Here is a 17,881-nt window from a genome sequence, read left to right as displayed (position 1 = left end):
TGCTTCTTATCTCTATTATCCAAATGAGGAGCCATGGAGATGTGTCAAATGGAGTAAAAAATGAAATTAACAATGCACGTCATCATCTGAATATTCATGTAATACCCCTATTAGTGATGTCAGATCCATGGCAGTGGTAAAAAACAGCTCGGGAGTCTTGATGCTATTTGGACATTTTGTGCTGTTATCAGCTAATTTCAGCAGTTCACAGCCCTGAAACTAGAGGCCCCGCAGTCTGGCTCAGTGGATTGATCCTTATCAAGTATTGTAAACTAGATGTCTACTCTATCCATGTGAATTAAGAAACATGACTTTGAACAATAGCAGCTATTAGCGTGAAATAAGTAATTGAAAGGAAAGAAAAATAAGAAAAAGAACAATGCCAACATTGCAAACTACTTCAGCACAATTGAAACACAACAATCTGTACTTACTCAGTAACAGAGCTCATGTCTTAAACATTAGTACAGTTGGGAAATTCCCTGGTTACAATTCTCTCCATATTTCTTCCCATTCCTCCTGGAAACAGGGCGACAAATCACAACATGGTGTAAATACAGAGGCAATCAGCTGAGATCACATGAACAGTCACAATCTGCTGCCATCGGATATTTTGGCTTTATCTACTTGACACTCGGATGACATTTGGGAGTGACGCAGGAGCTTTTAACATCGACCAAAGTTAAATCCAGTCCTCCCTAATCGTTCTCACTTGAAGATCAAATGACTTGTAGGGCCATTTACACTTAATTACAAATTCATCACCCATGCATTTTGGCTGAAAAGCTGCCTGTTGTCACACCAAAGGAGCAGCAGCCTGTCGGTGCCGGGCTGAGCTGGCGATGGAAGGGGCAGATAAGATAGGATCGCCATGACAAGTGGGGTCATTGAGATTGTGCAAACACTGGCTTTTTCAAAGGTGGAACTTATAACGTCTCAACTGTGTCAGTAGCCTCGATTCAGCCATTTGTGGAGAGCAGCGTGAAGCTAATTTCATGTTCACCCATATAACTAATAACATGGCAGTAAATCCATCAAAGTAAAGATCCGGCTGTCAGCTCAGGTTTGTGAAAGAAGTAATGATTTATGAGATTTAAATTGCCTTTACAAGAAGCATGTTTTAAAGCGAAGATCCCTGTGGTCTGTTTCAAAATTACAATTTGTAGAGTGAGATGGGGGGGGTGGGTGGGGGGGGGGGGGGGGGGGGGGGGTAATATTAAAATGATATGAAAGGTTAAATGCAGTGTTTCGCTTGTAAAACTCAGCAGAGTCTACAAATCAAAGCAAAAGTGGAATCCTTTAACTTTAACGACTCACAAACATAATAATTAGAGTTCAAAATAATTATTTTTCCAAACATATACAACCTTCCAGAGTGGTTGTACACAGAAGACAAGTTCCCCTGGAGAATTTTTGTGCTCATTTCAAATTTGTTTTCTGATTTTGCTCCATTTTAGCTCGATTTATAGGATCTATACTGTTGGCCACTTTAGATGCCAAAGGAGCAACACGAATAGCTGCACAGTGGTGTTCAGGTGACCGCTTTTACCTCATAGTAAGAATTGTGGTTTCAATGTGGACTTTGCATGCTTTCCCTGGTTTTCTTCTAGTCCAGTTTTCTCTCACAGTCCAAAAACATGCTTTTGAGGCTAATTGGTGACTCTGAATTGCCCTTGGGTGTCAATGGGAATGTGTGGCGGTTTTTCTCTCTGTATTTGCCTGTTTTGTGCCGTTCCTTCACCCATAGTCACGTAGGATATGCTCCAGCCCCTCCAATCCTGAATTAGATATCGCTATATGGAAGATGGATGGATGACTGCAACAACTAGTTTCTGTGTGTACCGTTTTTCTTTTTTGTTTTTTTAATGGCCAACATGTTACAATGTAGCATTATTAATAAATGTGGTCTTGTTTCACTGCACACAGGATGGATTGCAGGTAGCGTCCACCAGTATTCACTCTCTTTAAACATTGTTTTGGATATCTACACTCTATACCTGTAAATATTTAGCTTATTGATAGCTACTGAATGCTACATCATGTGTATCTACTTGTTTGCAATTGTGTCTTTCCTGCTATGAAGGTCGAGAACAGCGGGTTGCCAAAAAGAAAGCTTTGAAAACAGTGAAATTAAATGAAAATGAGGAAGTTGTGGACTGGGCATCTAAATGATGAACATAAATCTCAGGGCAACTATAAATTCAGATATTAATTCTGTGTAGGTTCAACAATAAGAGCAACCTCATTTCACCCTGTGGGGAATACAAATGATTAATTACCGCCACCCAATAATTACCCACAAAAAGCAATGGTAATTATTAATGCATAACATCTGTCACTGTGTACAAGATAAGGGACAATTTAAAACAAAGTCAGAGTGTTTACACTTTAGTTTGTTTACGTATTACCAGTGAAAGTGCTTCAACGTAGACTGAGTTTGTTCCAGACTTTGGCTTTTGATATTGCTTTACCGTTTTCTAAACAATTATTAGACACAGATAAATGTACAACAAGCCAAAAGATGTCAGTATATCTTATGAGTGTCCATAAACTGCATGAAAAGTAAGGACACTTGTGTTTGGTAGGTTATTTCTTTGTTACAAGAATGCTTCTTGGCACATGTCTTGGTTATTTTTCTTTTCTTTTTTCTTTTTTCTTTTTTTAATTTTCAATCATTCAATCCAACAAGCGGCATCAATATTGATAACTGATGCTGTCATCATAACTGAGATGCTATTTACTAAGTTCCAACATTGATAATATGTGTTTGCTTTTGTAACTGAATGTCAACCGTTTTTTTTTTAAGTATTTACAAAACTTATTTGATGTTCCTAAACTGGCTATTCGGCAGACTTAGAAGCATAATATTGACCTGGCTTCATCTTAAAGAAGTTTACTTCGTCTTCACGGTGCATGGATATTGAGAGTGATGATGCTAATCAGAAAACTGAACGTTTTCTTGACTCACCACTTTGATTGTTAAGAAGATCTATCCTGACAACTTCCTGCCTGGTGCGATTTATCGTTCAGACGCCCGAGTCTCTTCCGCAGCTTAATTAATCCTTACTTCAGCTCCACTGTAAATTTCTGCTCGTAATAAAACTGGAGTCCATGTGAGGTGTCATTTTAATAACTCGGCATCCACATAAATCAAACGGTGATCTTTTACTAAACCTACACGGAAATTTTCGTTTTAGTCTGTTGAGTTCTGCTTGAAATGTTCAAGTCATTATTTTTTTGTTATAAGCTTTCTGAGATCAGACTGTAATTTTGCTTAATTGCCCCGGCAGCGCAGCGACAACTAGCAGATTCTTCTTCTTCTTAGAGCTCATAAAGCTATTTGGCCCAAAATGAGGAGACATAAAGTCACTGAACCCAGACATTAATTAAATTAGAACTAGTTAATGCTTTTCTCCTTCAGTAGGGGGCATGTTTCCCACAGGCTGGATCAAAAAAGAAAAGAAAAAAAAAACTGGAAAATTGAAAACATTCATCAGAGTTACTGTGTTTATTCCAGTTCCAATCCAGCAAACCTTTTAAGGGCAACAATGAAAAAAAATACTTAAAAACTCTTTCAACTTAAAAACTTCAGGATGTTAATGAAGATTGGGAAAAAATATGGTTTAAACCTAATAAAGAATACATACAATTTTAGACTATTTCAAAATAAAATGATCTGGAAATCTTAAAAATTACCAAAGTTACTAATGTTACCATTTATGGCCTAAAATATTCTTTAAATAGGTTCAATGTCTCAACTTTATTGTCAATCTTAGTTACGAGATGCACAAAATAATGAACGAAGAGGAAAGAATACTTTGCCAAAATAACAATTTTATTATATATTCTAATTTCCATTGACTTTATATTCTGAAACACATTAAATTCTGCTCTTTTAAAATAGCTGAAGCTGGATACAAAACGCTGCAGTTTGGAGCAACATCTGTATCTCAGCCAAAATCTCAATGGGTGAAAAATGTGACCAAGCTGACAAGTATTAATCTAATCTTTATACAGCAGGTTGTGTCTATTCGATTAATCTACCAAGACTCGGATCACAGACCCCGCACTGCTCTGCCCCTTTTGTAAATAAACACTTCTGAAAGCAACCAAAAGGGGCTTAATTTGTTTCAGATCAGCAAAGACCAGGAAAGGTAGAAACAGCTGAGAAATGAAGAAAAGCCAAAGTGCTGAGTGACCAGAAAAAAGGCCTGCAGCCCACATGTCTATGTCAGGAGCGCCGCAATGCTACTTTTGTCAAATAGTCCACGGTGTCTGCAGGGACTGAATAATACTCATCCCAAAGACATCACAACGGATGTCAGGCATAGCAATCAAAAAGTTTACTTGTCACTGTGATATCTGGTTTCCGTGCAGATGCTGCAGTTGTGCTCGTGACGTGCAATTTGCAAAAATATGACACACCGCAGTGATAAAGATGTTCCGGCACCTCAGACGTGTGCTGCACTTCAATGTGCGGCTCGGTAGCCTCCCTCAAAGAGGAGCCATTTAAGAAAAAGGAGGGCTGGAACAATGTCATTGTGCACTGTGTCGACACCAAACACGGTGGAAAATGCATTGAGATGCTCGGTAGTGTATTTTGGGGGCAATAAAATGTTAATCAGTTTCCGCCTCTTGCAGTGACAGTCATCCTTTAAATCCTGTATTAATGAAGCAGTGCTGTTCAAAGATATTAATATTCAGCATTTAACTTTTCTTTGGCATTAAAACTTTGTAATGCTGCAGTAATACACTGCTTTCGGCAGATTGTTTATATCATTAACTATTTCCACATTCCACTATGTATCTTGACTGCTACATTTTGCTGTGACATATTGCATTTTACTTTGATACCTTTCCATTAAAGTGCACCTTTCGTGTAATTGCATTTTTGTGCATAAACCAAGATTCAATTCCGCAATGTCTTACATGGACAAGAAGTATACTGCATAAATGGAGTTACAAAACGTAATGCCGCCAAGCTACAGCTCAGAGTTTCTTCTACATAGGCTGCATCTGGGTGGCTGCCCAGTTGATTATATAAAACCAGCCAGGTGGATAATTTTTTTGGCCATTTGACAGTTGCGGTGGGAACTGGGTGAATGACAGTGAAGACTGGACGCGTCTCTTTGCACGGCTGCCAGCCAAGCATTTACTGACTGCCTGCACATGATGGATATCTGAGAGAATCAGGAAACTAACGAATAATAATCTTGAATTCAAATAGACTCATATCATCGGCTATCACAACGACAGAAATGTTGGTGCGCTGAACAACAGCTGGACAACTCGGTGTGTTCTGGTATTTTGTGGGGCCTTCTTCAACCGAACCCTCAGCATGATGAGCTCCTTTCTACTTTGCTTCTAATGAGCAACATTTAGCAAACAGCCATAATATTACATACCCAATACTTCGAAAATCCCCCCTTATGCTGCACAATCTGCGATACTCTGACACGTACAGCTTTTGCAGCATTTCGAGCTATGGCAGCTCGGTTGTTGCGTTGTTGGATTAAATCTGGTAGGTCAGTCTTCTCTCCTCACATGCATCACAGAGGTTTAGCTCCTCATGACCCTGTTGCTGTTTCATCACTTTCCCCTTGGCCACTTTTGATTGATACTGATCACTCCAGAGTGGGGACACCCTGCAAAGCTGCAGTTTTAGAGATGATCTGCCCCGTCCGTCTCTTTTCAAAATCCCCACACTATTTTCTAATTACAACACTGTGACTTTGAGGACAAAATGTCAAAACATGTTCTATACAGCATCCCACAGCCCTACACAGCCACCCTATCATGTGTGCAGTGAATCAAGAGATGTCACAGATGATCTAGATGTTTTAGTCCACTGCGTCAGTTTTTTTGTTGTTTTTACTTATTTTTGTATGTATTTTCCGGAGCCTCGGAGTGGCCACAGAGAAAAAAATAAAAATCTAATATTTTTTTCCCATGATTGTCGCCTCCATCCCCATCGTATTTGCTGTTACGGATGCTTTGACATCAAATGATGCAGACCACATTAGATATTGGTGTTTTCTAACTAAACCATGTGAATTACAAACATGTAACGCTCATCTTGGTCCAAAAAGTGAGGATATAAATCTCAGCAGCTCTGAATCATGTACCCCTTCTTTGACCTTGGGTCATATTTTTCAACATTTTGGCATTAGATTGTGAATTTCTGCTCCTTTCACTTTATTTCTGGATGTGCCTGAATCAAATGCTTCAACGTCCGGGAGGAATGGAGGTGTATCGATAACAATGAAGGTTCTCTTTCGATGAAGTGCCATTAAAAGGCTCATATTATGGCTTCGAAATTCAAGCTTTCATTTATAGTACCATGCACTTTGAGTGTTTTGTAGTACTGATGAAGCATGAGTATAGCTTCATTATAAAGAAGTGCGGTCAGGTAGAAAATAGCACGCAACCCAGCCTCATGCAGACCTCAGCCTGCAGTCATAATGCGATACAAGACCTGGAAGTGAAGTTACTTAAAATGATATTACGATGACGCAGCTGACTTTGTACGACACCGCACAGGTGCACCGCAGCACAACAGTTCAATTACAACCACTGGCTCCACCATCGCTACAATATAATGTGAGGGAATTTGCGACGACGAGTTACCATCTTGTGGCCACGAATTAAACAATCTCGTTCCCTCGGGTTGTTTTTTTTCCCTCTCTATGGCCACTCAGGGTACTCCATAGTATTTTAATTTTAAGGGGTTGAAAATCTTGTTAAAATCTTGATTTTATCCAAAGTTAATTTTTGGTCTGTTTTGGATGCGTCTTTCAACACAGCAGTGTGACAACAAATCACCTTGGATGGTGGTAAAGTAATGAATGAGTACCTCTGTTCCTGGCCTCCATCTCTTTCTCCATGAGTTCTTTCGGGGAGGGAAACTCGCTGAGCTTCACCTTGGACATGGTGTCATTCTGCCCGACTGTACTCATCACTTCGGGCTCCTTCTCATGGCTGTCCTCAGTCTGAACGTGGATCCAGGGGATTTTCCTGAAGGACGCAGCAGTGCAATAAAAAATGATTAGTTTGTGATTTACAGGTGAAATCAATATAGTTTCTGCTCAGCCTTCGGAGGTAACGCACCTTTTGAATTTGTAGATGAAGAATGCTGCTAAACCAACAAACACCACGCTGAGCAGCATCAGCATGGCCGACCCGCTGTGGATGGCGTTGGAGTCCACAAGTGGTGCTGCAGCGCAAACACATCAAATGAGCGACCAAGACAAATGTCATAAATAATTTACCTTGTGTGTTATTCAAAGGACATTACTTTCATTACCCCCGCGCCATGTAACAACCGCTGGTACATTTCAAAAGTTGTTCTCTGCACATTATCCCCTCAGGGCGCTAAAGCGAACCTTTAGGAGGTCCGCGGCTCCTCCCAGGGGTCCGTCACACACGTAGCAGCCTATGCATAGTCATGGCATTTTAAATGCTGAGATGCAATATTCAAAGTATTTCCCCTGGCCGCCCATCTTTCTCTCCTTCACAGAGAAGCCTATGAAGTCTATGACCTTTCCGGATCATTTTAAAGGCAACCCGGACCTTTGTATGCAGACACAAATGAAGACTGATCCATCGGTGGATGAAAAGGGTAAAGCCAGATGGGGTTGATCGACACGTTTTCGCGATATGCTAATGACCCGGTGACCCTGCCAATTTCCTCAGCGCATACCAAACGACTCCTTCGTCAATCATGTCATTGATCGGCTGGTTTCAAAGAGAGCTGCTGTCTCACAGCCTCAGGTACAAAACTGGCACGCTCTGAAGGATGTGTGAAACCTGTGATTTACAATATTGTATAAATCTTAGTCCGGAAACACAGTCTCTTTGTCTTGTTTTTTTTTTGTTTTCTTTCAGCTCTTAAGTAAAACTCAATGTCAAACTATTCTAAGAAAGACTTGTTTTATCTTTCCCACATCGGCAAGCAGAACAAATGCACTGCAGATTGGAAGACAAGCTGTACTTAACTGGCATACATTAGGCCTAAGGCCTATTTGGTTGTTTTGTTTTATGTACCTGCAAAGGGATTTTAAGTACAACTTCTGGAAATGGTGGTGGTGGTGGTAGGGGCGGGGGGGGGGGGGGGTAATAGGATTAAGAAACAAAAACTTACCCAAGGTTTGCTGAGTCATGTACACAATAATACGAATGTCTGCTTTCAGTTCGAACTGGATCAGACCTTGGTTCAGGGCAGTGACAAAAATATCTGCTATCTGTTGTCATAAAGTAAAAAAAAGGACAAAGAACAAAACAGAGAATGCAATGAGTTAATAGCATTTTATGATCCCCTCACTTATTCATAAACCATTAATTTATACTTAGCTGCTAGAGTATGAATTTAACAATGTGGAGAAGAGGCTTCTCTGCTCTAGAGTTTAAGGAAATTTGATTGATGCCATTTTACTGAGTAAAACATCACACATTCAACTTGATTCTGATTGTACAAAAGGAGACATGCATAATGTGTTGTATTAGTCATAGTTTTTGTTTTGTTTGCGGGTAGGTGCCCTTAAAAACGAAAATGAGGAGGTGGTTAGAAGGATTAACAGAAGAAGCTTTTTCATTCAGTTTCTGTTAAATTACCATTAGTTGATGTCTGTACATTTCTTAGTAAAGATACTTTCAATTTCTTAAAATAAGCCAAAAACTTTAAAGTACATGAGTCAAGGTAAGATCAATTTCATCACCAACTGTAGCAAAGAAATTTGAACAAATTCGGGATGAATGACCACGACTACTGCTCTGACATATAGTGAGATCATGAGAGTGAAAAGCAGCACTTTGAAAAACATCTCCATCGGCCATTTCCTCCAACTTAAACAGGGTCACAGATGAATAATGTGTTTCGTCATCATCGTTAAATGGATCACTTTTGGCTGTTATCACTGATTCTCCCAGAAAAAGACACAGTCACATTAATTTTTTCTTCAAGGTCTAGTCTATCCATCCCTTATCTGCTCTAGTTTGAGTTATATTATTTTTTTTATGGGGGAAGATGTCATTTTTGTCACTTTGTGCATGATTGGAAAAAAAATGGTGTCTCTTTCTCTGTCAGGTTTTTTTTCATCCGTGTAGGTTGAAATTAGTGCTGGAGTGAAAGAAAGTAATCATGCAGGAAAAATAAAATCCATAATTTCTCCCTAACATCAGTTAAAATAAAAACTTTATAAGGCAAGTAGTGCCACATTCAGTGCACTAATGATAGTCACAGATTCCATGCTTTAAACATTGTTCTTATTTAAGCTACATTATTTTTGGATGACATGGTATTGTAGAACCATAGATATAGATTATGGAAGATTCTCATTTGAGCAATATTACAACAGATATAATATCATAAACATGTCTTATAGCAGTGTTTCTATACTGTTCAATTTTTATTATTGTTCTAATTGTTCTTTTTTTTTTTTTTTCATCTCTAAATGTTTCAAGTGCGACATCCAAAGTTGACTGACTTGCTTTTAAACTGCTCGGAGCAACTGAAAGCACCACTGTCTTCCACCTCTGTGTGACAGCCTGACTCTGCATGGTTTACAGTCATAAAACCATTATTCTTTTATTGTATGTTTTCTCTTTTGTGTCCAGTGTGTGCTTCATTAAATTAGGTAGCTGCAGACCTTCAAAGCACCTAATAGGTTTAAGTGCTGAATGTTTGGCAAAACAAAAGAAGAATTAAAATAAAATAAATTACACTAAATCACATGATGGTGTAGTGTAGAGCACTGTTTCCTTGGTTTAATTCCCACTTTCCAATACATGCCCATGGTTGTCTGTGGGGTGAATACCAGTCTCTAAATTGACTGTGTGTCTCCGTGTTTGCACTGTGATGGATTCAAGATTTGTCCAGAGTACCGTAAATTAGGTAAAATGTGAAAAGAATATGGAGTGCAGCTTAGTTTGTTCTTTTCTCGATGTTGTAGGTAATTATTTCTAGATAGATATGATTCAAGCAGCTTTTCTCTTATTCTTTATTTAAAGGAATAAACACACAAGACAGTCAGCTGGACACAAACACATTTCTATATATTGTGGGTCGTACCGAGCCAAGAGCTTCCTCATTCCTCCTCTTGTGCTCAATAGACGTGTGTTCATCGGGCAGGATAAAGAGCTCTGCTGTGGTCGGGAGTCCCGGGTAAAGAGACACCATCAGCTGATCTTCAGAAACCCCTGACACCTGCTGCAACACAACAGACAGTTATAGAGGAGTTTGAACTTCTAAGGCTGAAACTCAGATTCACTGTTATGGCATATGCTCCAGTTGACAGCATATGACTGTGTGGTGTCTGTCATTGTAGATAAATTGAGGGAGATCTCACGTGGACCATCAGGACTGCCGAGTCATTACTGTGTGCAGGTATAAAATAGTAATGACCTTAAAAAGTGACCTGTATTCGATGTTGGCGGCAGGAAAGATCTCCCGGGACTTGGTGTACCTGTGACAGAGCTGTCCGCACCACACGGCCGATGTCCTCTCGCCACTCGGGGATGTCAGGATTGTGTTCATCAAGCACAGGCGAAAACGACAACAGCAGTGACCTGAAGAACTCTGGCGGAGAGGTGAAGAGATATCTGTTATGAGCCGACGCTGCTTCCAGTTTAGTTTTTGATTAATCTGATGTTCAGTTTTGTCTTTTTTCATTTGCCAACATGCGCTGTGAAGTTAATTGCTCCTTGAGACTTCGTGTTCGCACACCGTGACACTTTATTCATTAGATGAGTCCACGTTGACATCAACGTAGCACAGTGTGCGGTGCTGGCCTAGAGGCGCCGCGCACGCTTCTCCTCAAGATATCATCCTGCATATTCATGCAACATGCGTCTCCCCAATTAAAGTGCTTTGAAGACGGTCTCCCCTGCCCACCTTTAACAGTTATATCTTTGGAATCCTGCATCACAGTGCTCCCAGAAGCAACCTGGACCGTGACCTTGTTTTTTCCCACTTTCTGAAATGTGTGCGAGATGCTTCCCTCCAAGGTTACAATCGGCTAGAGTACAGAAAAAGAAAAACAAAAAGAATTGCACAGGAAAAACCCGCATCCTCTCAGTTGAATACAGAAAACAATGTACAAGCAGCCCTTGACACACTGTATAATGAGAAGGAGGCTGCTGCAGTGAACACAATCAACGTGATAAATAAATATGACCAGTCATCCAAGCCGCATCATCCAGAAAGACACAGGCCACGCACGTGCAGCTACCATTTTACATGATTTGTGTGAAAGCTCTGTAGATTTACACTTTTGGATTGTAAACAACAACACAAGGACATCAGGAGAAGAGTGGGGAAATAGAAGACGATGGAAGTAAACAGGACAAAAAAAAAGTGTGTATGTGTGGAGAAACAGCGAGAGGAGGAGGAGAAGCTTCTCACCTCGGAGCTGTTGTCAAACCACCAGAAGAAGGTCAAAGTTCTGGTGTGACTCGGCCAAACCAACGCAGTGAGATTAGCCTCCTTCCCCCTGATGGCTACAATCGGAGCGGAGAGATACATGCGCTCCACTGGACCTGAGGCAACAACACACGCACGCACGCACGCACGCACGCACGCACGCACGCACGCACGCACGCACGCACGCACGCACGCACGCACGCACGCACACACACACACACACACAAGTATATATCCATACATGCATCAATTAAATGCACGCAGCAAAGAGTGAGGAGAACTGAGCCCGCAGCTGTTGTACATTTAGCTTCAGGTGTGTGCTTTTGCATTTTCCGGGGCGAAAGTGCATAAAAGTAACACAACCATGACTGAAATGAAATTCACCAGAGTGGGAATGTGACGACCCATGAAAGAGGGGAGCATATATGCACTGCCACAAGAATCTGTAACGATGTTTCTCATTCACGTACTGGTGATGTGTAAAAACAGCGTGCTGCTGTCAGATCCCTGGCTGTTTTCCGCAGAGGCTGTCACTCGGTAAATCCCAGTCGCTCTGTAGATGTGCCTGATGCCATCATCAGTCCTGCTCAGGTTAGAGTACGTGATCTTGATGCCATCCCCGAAGTCGAGCTGGATGCTCGTCCTCTGCGAGTCTCCCTGTGGACAGCAGGTATGACACAGTATCTGTCATTATGGCTTAGGTCAGGACGCTTCAGTCAGACCACAGCCGAGCGAAGAAAGCTCAGGCCGCCACGAAAGTGTCGGCGCCAGAGACGTCTTATGAGCGGTGTCACAAACACTTTATGGATGTGTGTGAATGGAAAGAGACAGATATTCAAGAGAGGAAAAGTGGAAAGAGAGTTGCAGGGGTGAAGGAGGTCATAAAAGTCCGAAAATAAGAACGTGTGGGACTTTATTTCTAGTCATAATCATGCAAAACTAAATAAATATAGACAAGTAACTGAGAAGAAAAATGGGTGGAATAATATTATTATGCCATTTTACCATTAGGGGATGGGTGGGAAACACGCTCAGGTAAATTTGTAATTTTGCTATGTTTGGTGTAAGGGGACAAAAGAGGGTGCTCAGCACAAGAAGCCTCCAGTAAAATAACCTTGGTTTGTTTCTGTACAACATCTTTGATTATTTAGGAGTTTTGGTAACATGAACTTCACCTTTTGGGAGTCCTAAGACAAAAACAAAATCCTCTCGATTTGGCACCTGAGTATTCATGTGTCCTTGTATAACATACTTTAACTGATTGCAGGACTGTGTCTTTTTCTGATAGTAGACAACATATCGGATGTGACTTGAGTCATTTAGGCTAAAGAAATGACTTTAGTCTTTCTTTAGATTGTTTGAGTTCCAAACCTTTTCTGTCATAACTTTGTTTTTATCTATCCAGATTTTAGAGAAACATTCCTGCAACAGTTCAAGTGAGCGTAGGGCAGATGGTGCTCACAAGCAGTGAAAAATTACATTGGACTAAACCACCAGCTCAGCAGTTTTCTGACTCCTTTAGAAAACAATAGTTACAGCTGTGATCAGATTATTCCTGGGTAGTGACACTGTTTCTATCTGCTTACAGAATAAACACGAGGTATTAGTAAAAATAGATTAAAATGTTTGATTTTTAAGAACTTCTTTCATCTTAGAAGAAAAAAATATTCATTCGTTTCTTCTGTGTTTTGATTTCCACACGTGGTGCTAATTTCGCAAATGTGAGACATTCGCTGTACAATCAGTGGTTTGGGATCAATATCTCAATACATGATAGAAACATTGCGTTAAAATGTGACAGAGATCGCCACCGTTTGCAGAAGAAGAAATCTTTGCAAAGACTTCAAATTTGTGTCACCAGCAAATTTTTAATTATACGATTTAAAAAGAGACTGACGAGAAATCTCTGATTGCTGATGGTTCTACAAATCAATGTATAGTATCTTTGTCCCTGCAGAACGAGATGTAATACTTTCCATTGCTCACCAAACTTTCTCGTTGCTCACTAGCAATTTTAATGCAAACATATTTAAAGCAGTGTACATAAATACTCAACTAAATGGACCTTTTAACCCGTAAAGACCTGAGGCATTGTTTGTATCTATCAATGCACTGTTGTTGATTACTTTTTTCTTGCTTTACTGGTACTTACACAACATTTTGTACGATGAAAAATATGTTCAAATGAAGCACATTTACTATTACAGGACACACTGTAATGGACTTCTGTATATGACTTCAAATTCTATTAAACACATGATCAAATCCTTGATTCAGGGTGTCGTTTAGAAGTGGATGAAAAACAATTTCACCCCTTTTTCACATGCACTTTGCAGTTCAAAGAGCACTTCAGTGGCCGTGGCTCTTAAAGTGCCGTGTATACATGCTGGTGTCGAACCAGGCTTGAAAGGCAAGCACTGCATTTCTGTTACTCCAGGACTTAATGGGTTAAAGCAGCTAAAATTACATCAGTTTTTCTTTTCTTTGAAGGAAAAAAAAACAAAAAACACCAGTGGCTTGTAAGTGACTCACATCATCAAGATACACCATGAAGGTGACGTTGCTCCCGACGGCAGCGCTGAGCTCTCCCTGACCGGTGGTCAGCCGGAGTCCTCGTGGAGGTCTTGGACGACAGGCCTCCCTCTTGGGCGAGTACAGGTTCTTTCCACCTTCCTTACAGTTATTGGACAAAACCTTACGATACCTTTCAAGTGATAATGTAAATAAAAAAAAAAATACAAATGAGCTACACAGAAATCAGCAATAACACGAAGACAGGCGAAGTCAATGACATGGATTATCTTGTATCTTATCGAGCTTGGTCGTCACTGATCATTTGCTGTGTTCGAAGCAGAAAAATAGACAGGTGTAAGAATTTGAGCGGTTTTGACAAGAGCCAAGACGGCTGGATTGGAGCATTCTCGAAAACTGAACCTGTTGTTATTTGTTCCCATTCTGCAGTTGTCAGTATCAATCATAAATGGTCCAGGGAACTAAAAGCAGTGAACAAGTGGCAGGATCATGACTGACCGTGGCTCACTGATGCAGCTGTGCAGTGAAGGCTAATGATCTGGGTGGTCCGGGCCAACAGAGGAGCTGCTATATTATCTAACACAGAGCGGTTGACTACCGGCAGAATATCCCCTGCACAGGGGTCAATCCGTCACAGGGCAATTTAGTTTCACCATTTAATCTTAAATGCATGTTTTTGTAATGTGAGAGGAAAAACAAAAACCTACAGCTGATGTTCTTGCTGTGAGGTGAGCATGCGAACAACTACAGCATCTACGTATACATTATCAGACAGGTTAAACTATTGTTAAGGCTCATCATGTTCTATACTTTACTAGAAGCGCCATTATAATGTCATACAATCTAGGACAAAAACACTGCTCTGCCATGAATTTAAAAGAAACCTGATTTGTTTTTTTATATTAACGAGTTTGTAGTGGGTGTCCATGTCGTTCTAGAGTGCATTATATTGAAATTAGTTTTTAAAATTCTGCCCCTCTCAGATATGTTAATGGAGGGACAGAATTATTAAAAGCCCCCGTTGATTTAATACAACCCAGCAACACCACAGCAATGAACAACCTCAATAATACATTTATGAGGAATACGAACACAACAACTGTATAATTTACAGAAGAGTACTGTTGGATCAGATAACCTGATGAAGCAACCAGCAAGTGCACAAACATAGAGACAAGACTGGTGCCAGTCAGTCAAATATACCTCGGAATTAATTTATTTAAAAACAGAAAAAAAAGAAACATTTAACACTTTTTTTTAAGTGTTCCTGAAGGTGTCACCACTGCCGTTAATATTTTTAACTTGTAAGCAGCTCTTCAATATCATTTCTGCAGTTCACTGTAGGACCAAGAGTGTCCATCAACAACACACAGATTTAGCATCCACACACGCTTCACTGAGTTTCCTTAATTTTGTCACTTTTTAGCCCGTTTGAACTTGAGCTGCATAGCCAAAAGCTGCTGTGCATAACTCTGTATTACAGAATTGGAGCGCAGTGTGGGTTACATTTTTCAGCTCTCTGTGGTTTATTTCCGATGCAAGAGGCAGTGAAGTAGCATTTTCTGTTGAAATTCAGAACACCATGACAAACAAGGTGGAATGGAATAATATTGTTTAGTGATGGACTGAACATTGGGGGCCACTTACCCTGTGCTATTAAGGAAGGTTTGGCTGCTGCTGCAGCTTTTAGCAACACCATTTGGATTAAACCAAAAAGCAGGGGAACACTTCCCATTCGTCTGGCGTTCCCACCCGTAATCACTGCCAGGAGGAAAAAAAAATAAAACAACAAATCACAACAACACTTCATGAAATGATAAACGCTGCTACTCAAAATAATCTGGCTCTGACAAGCTTTTGTAGTGGGGCAAATGCTTTGCGGTTGGAGGTTCGCGGCATAATTCAAGACCACAACCAGAGACATTGTCAGACAAGCGGGATCAAACAGAATTTCAAACTGCTGGAAAAAAAAAAGATATTTAAAATTCATTTAACGATTTATTATTAATTGAATTCTAATAAGTCACTTGACATTATGCAGATTACAGTAGCATGATGAAAACTTTTTCAAGTCCCCTCTGCATTTTTCAAACTATAATTAGATTGGATGAATGCAGTCATATTGGCTATCCAGTAAATTTGCGATAGAAGATGGATATTAAGGCGTATGAAGTTCTGCAAATTGATGCTGGAGTGTTTTATTACAAACGTCGACGAGCGGCTCTAATTACGCACAATTGAATTACATGTTCACAGTGGAGGGGCTGTTTGGTAAATGTGTAATGAACAAAACTGGGGGACACTGGGGAGGAAAAAAAAAAGCGTGAGGAATGGTACAATCCAAGCATAGAAAATGTGGAGAATAAATCATTACCATTCAAAATCGTATGCTGTGCAGGGACAGGGCTCTGAGGAATAAATTCTGGAGTAGTCCTGGGACAACATGCAGCGGTTACCCGGCCTGCGCTTCATATATATCTGCTTCTCACCCATGACACACAGCTCGCCCTACCAGACAGAAAAAAATAGATTAGAGCAAAAAAACCCAACATAGGGCATTAACAAAAAGACGCTGAAACAAAAGATCTATCTTATAAGATGCATCTCTTGAAGTTAGCAATACATCAAATGTGATTCCTGTTACCTTGTTGTGCAGATACCACGTCTGATAATCTCCATCCATGCATCTTCTGCTGAACAGACCCTTGTAGTCGATCTTAATCAGTTGCCACTCTGACCGATGGCTGAAGTGTCCAAAAAACCTACACCAGGATTCATTTGGAAGAAAAGCAAATGTCAGCAGAGAATAAGTGGCGACGCAGATGTACAGATTTCTGATGCGACAGGCAGCACCTGCACATCTGAAATCTGTCATTTTGGCTGACAGACGGGACAGCGTTTCCTCTGATGAAGTGTTGGGAGCCGCTGGGGAAAATCCATCGGACCTTTCTTTGTTTACATCAACAGAGGCACTAATTCGTCAAGCCTGATATTTGTTTTATTCCTCCCGGACTGTACCTGTGTGTCTCTGCTTACGTGATGATGTGATTGTCAGATTCTGGTTCCATTAAAACTCCATCCACATACAGAGGGGCTAAGGAAAAAGTGTGGCGGTCCCATTTCTTCCCCTCATCGAGACTGATCCTGCATTAAAAAAACAAAGAAAACAAATGTCAATGTATGGATTTCTATCTATTCTTGTTTACCCACACACAGTGAATGAATATGTTGGTCTTTTGTTCCTATAACATTAAACCTCACAAGCACACAGGTTAAACAATGAAACGCAAGGCAGAAAGAAATATGGCAAAAGATTTGAGGTCGTTTAGCTTTGACTGCAGCTGAAAAATGAAGCGCCTTGAATTCTCTTCAATGTGAAAAATTATCTCGACAACAGGCTGAACAATAGAACAAATGTTCCTTGGGCCCAAGTAAATTTTTTTGAAGGTGACAACACAACAGAAAAAAAAAAAAGAGAGAGATATGACTCAGGTTGTAGCATTAGAAATAGATTTGGGCGGGTTTCAAATCACCTTTGTCTGAGCTTAATCACTTTTGACAGGGCTGTAGTGTGCAGGGACATGAAAGTAGATGGTGTTACAAAGCTTCAACAGTATGAGGGACTTATGAGCGCATTCTCAGTCTCATATTTCCACCCTGCTTCTCACTCATTTACATAAAAGCACTCAAACCATCATATCCAACCAAGAGTACAAAGCTTCAACACACTCCTCTGTTGGAAATCACTCTGACGGTTCTGAAGCTGCATTGTCGATACAATAATCATGCAAACTTGGCCCATCAGCATTTCAAAACATTAAATGTAATCATATGCGGCTTCAAACCACCCCCCCCCCAAAAAAAAAAAAAAAACGAAAGTGCGGACAGGTAATTTCGCACTACAAGTCCACCACCTACAGCGCCTGGCTATGG

General features: G+C 40.4%; 1 protein-coding gene across 1 annotated transcript in view; it reads right to left on the bottom strand.

The window, feature by feature from the left end:
• Window positions 1–454: 454 nt before the first annotated feature.
• The window catches only part of LOC308138140 (VPS10 domain-containing receptor SorCS3-like), a gene marked incomplete at both ends in the record, with an annotated part of 53,297 nt that continues 35,870 nt past the window's right edge, over window positions 455–17,881 (bottom strand). The window contains 14 exons of the mRNA XM_080507122.1: window positions 455–519; window positions 6,854–7,014; window positions 7,108–7,213; window positions 8,141–8,240; window positions 10,067–10,201; window positions 10,461–10,573; window positions 10,889–11,012; window positions 11,399–11,532; window positions 11,887–12,073; window positions 13,949–14,120; window positions 15,596–15,709; window positions 16,323–16,456; window positions 16,593–16,710; window positions 16,985–17,092. Coding sequence (XP_080363248.1) covers window positions 455–519; window positions 6,854–7,014; window positions 7,108–7,213; window positions 8,141–8,240; window positions 10,067–10,201; window positions 10,461–10,573; window positions 10,889–11,012; window positions 11,399–11,532; window positions 11,887–12,073; window positions 13,949–14,120; window positions 15,596–15,709; window positions 16,323–16,456; window positions 16,593–16,710; window positions 16,985–17,092 — 1,771 coding nt within the window. The remainder of the gene's footprint in view (window positions 520–6,853; window positions 7,015–7,107; window positions 7,214–8,140; window positions 8,241–10,066; window positions 10,202–10,460; window positions 10,574–10,888; window positions 11,013–11,398; window positions 11,533–11,886; window positions 12,074–13,948; window positions 14,121–15,595; window positions 15,710–16,322; window positions 16,457–16,592; window positions 16,711–16,984; window positions 17,093–17,881) is intronic.

The sequence above is a fragment of the Blennius ocellaris genome (genome assembly GCF_963422515.1).
Source record: "Blennius ocellaris genome assembly, chromosome: 13".
Lineage (NCBI taxonomy): Eukaryota > Metazoa > Chordata > Actinopteri > Blenniiformes > Blenniidae > Blennius > Blennius ocellaris.
Note: the sequence above shows the minus strand (reverse complement) of the source record. Positions and strands in the feature narration are given on the sequence as shown.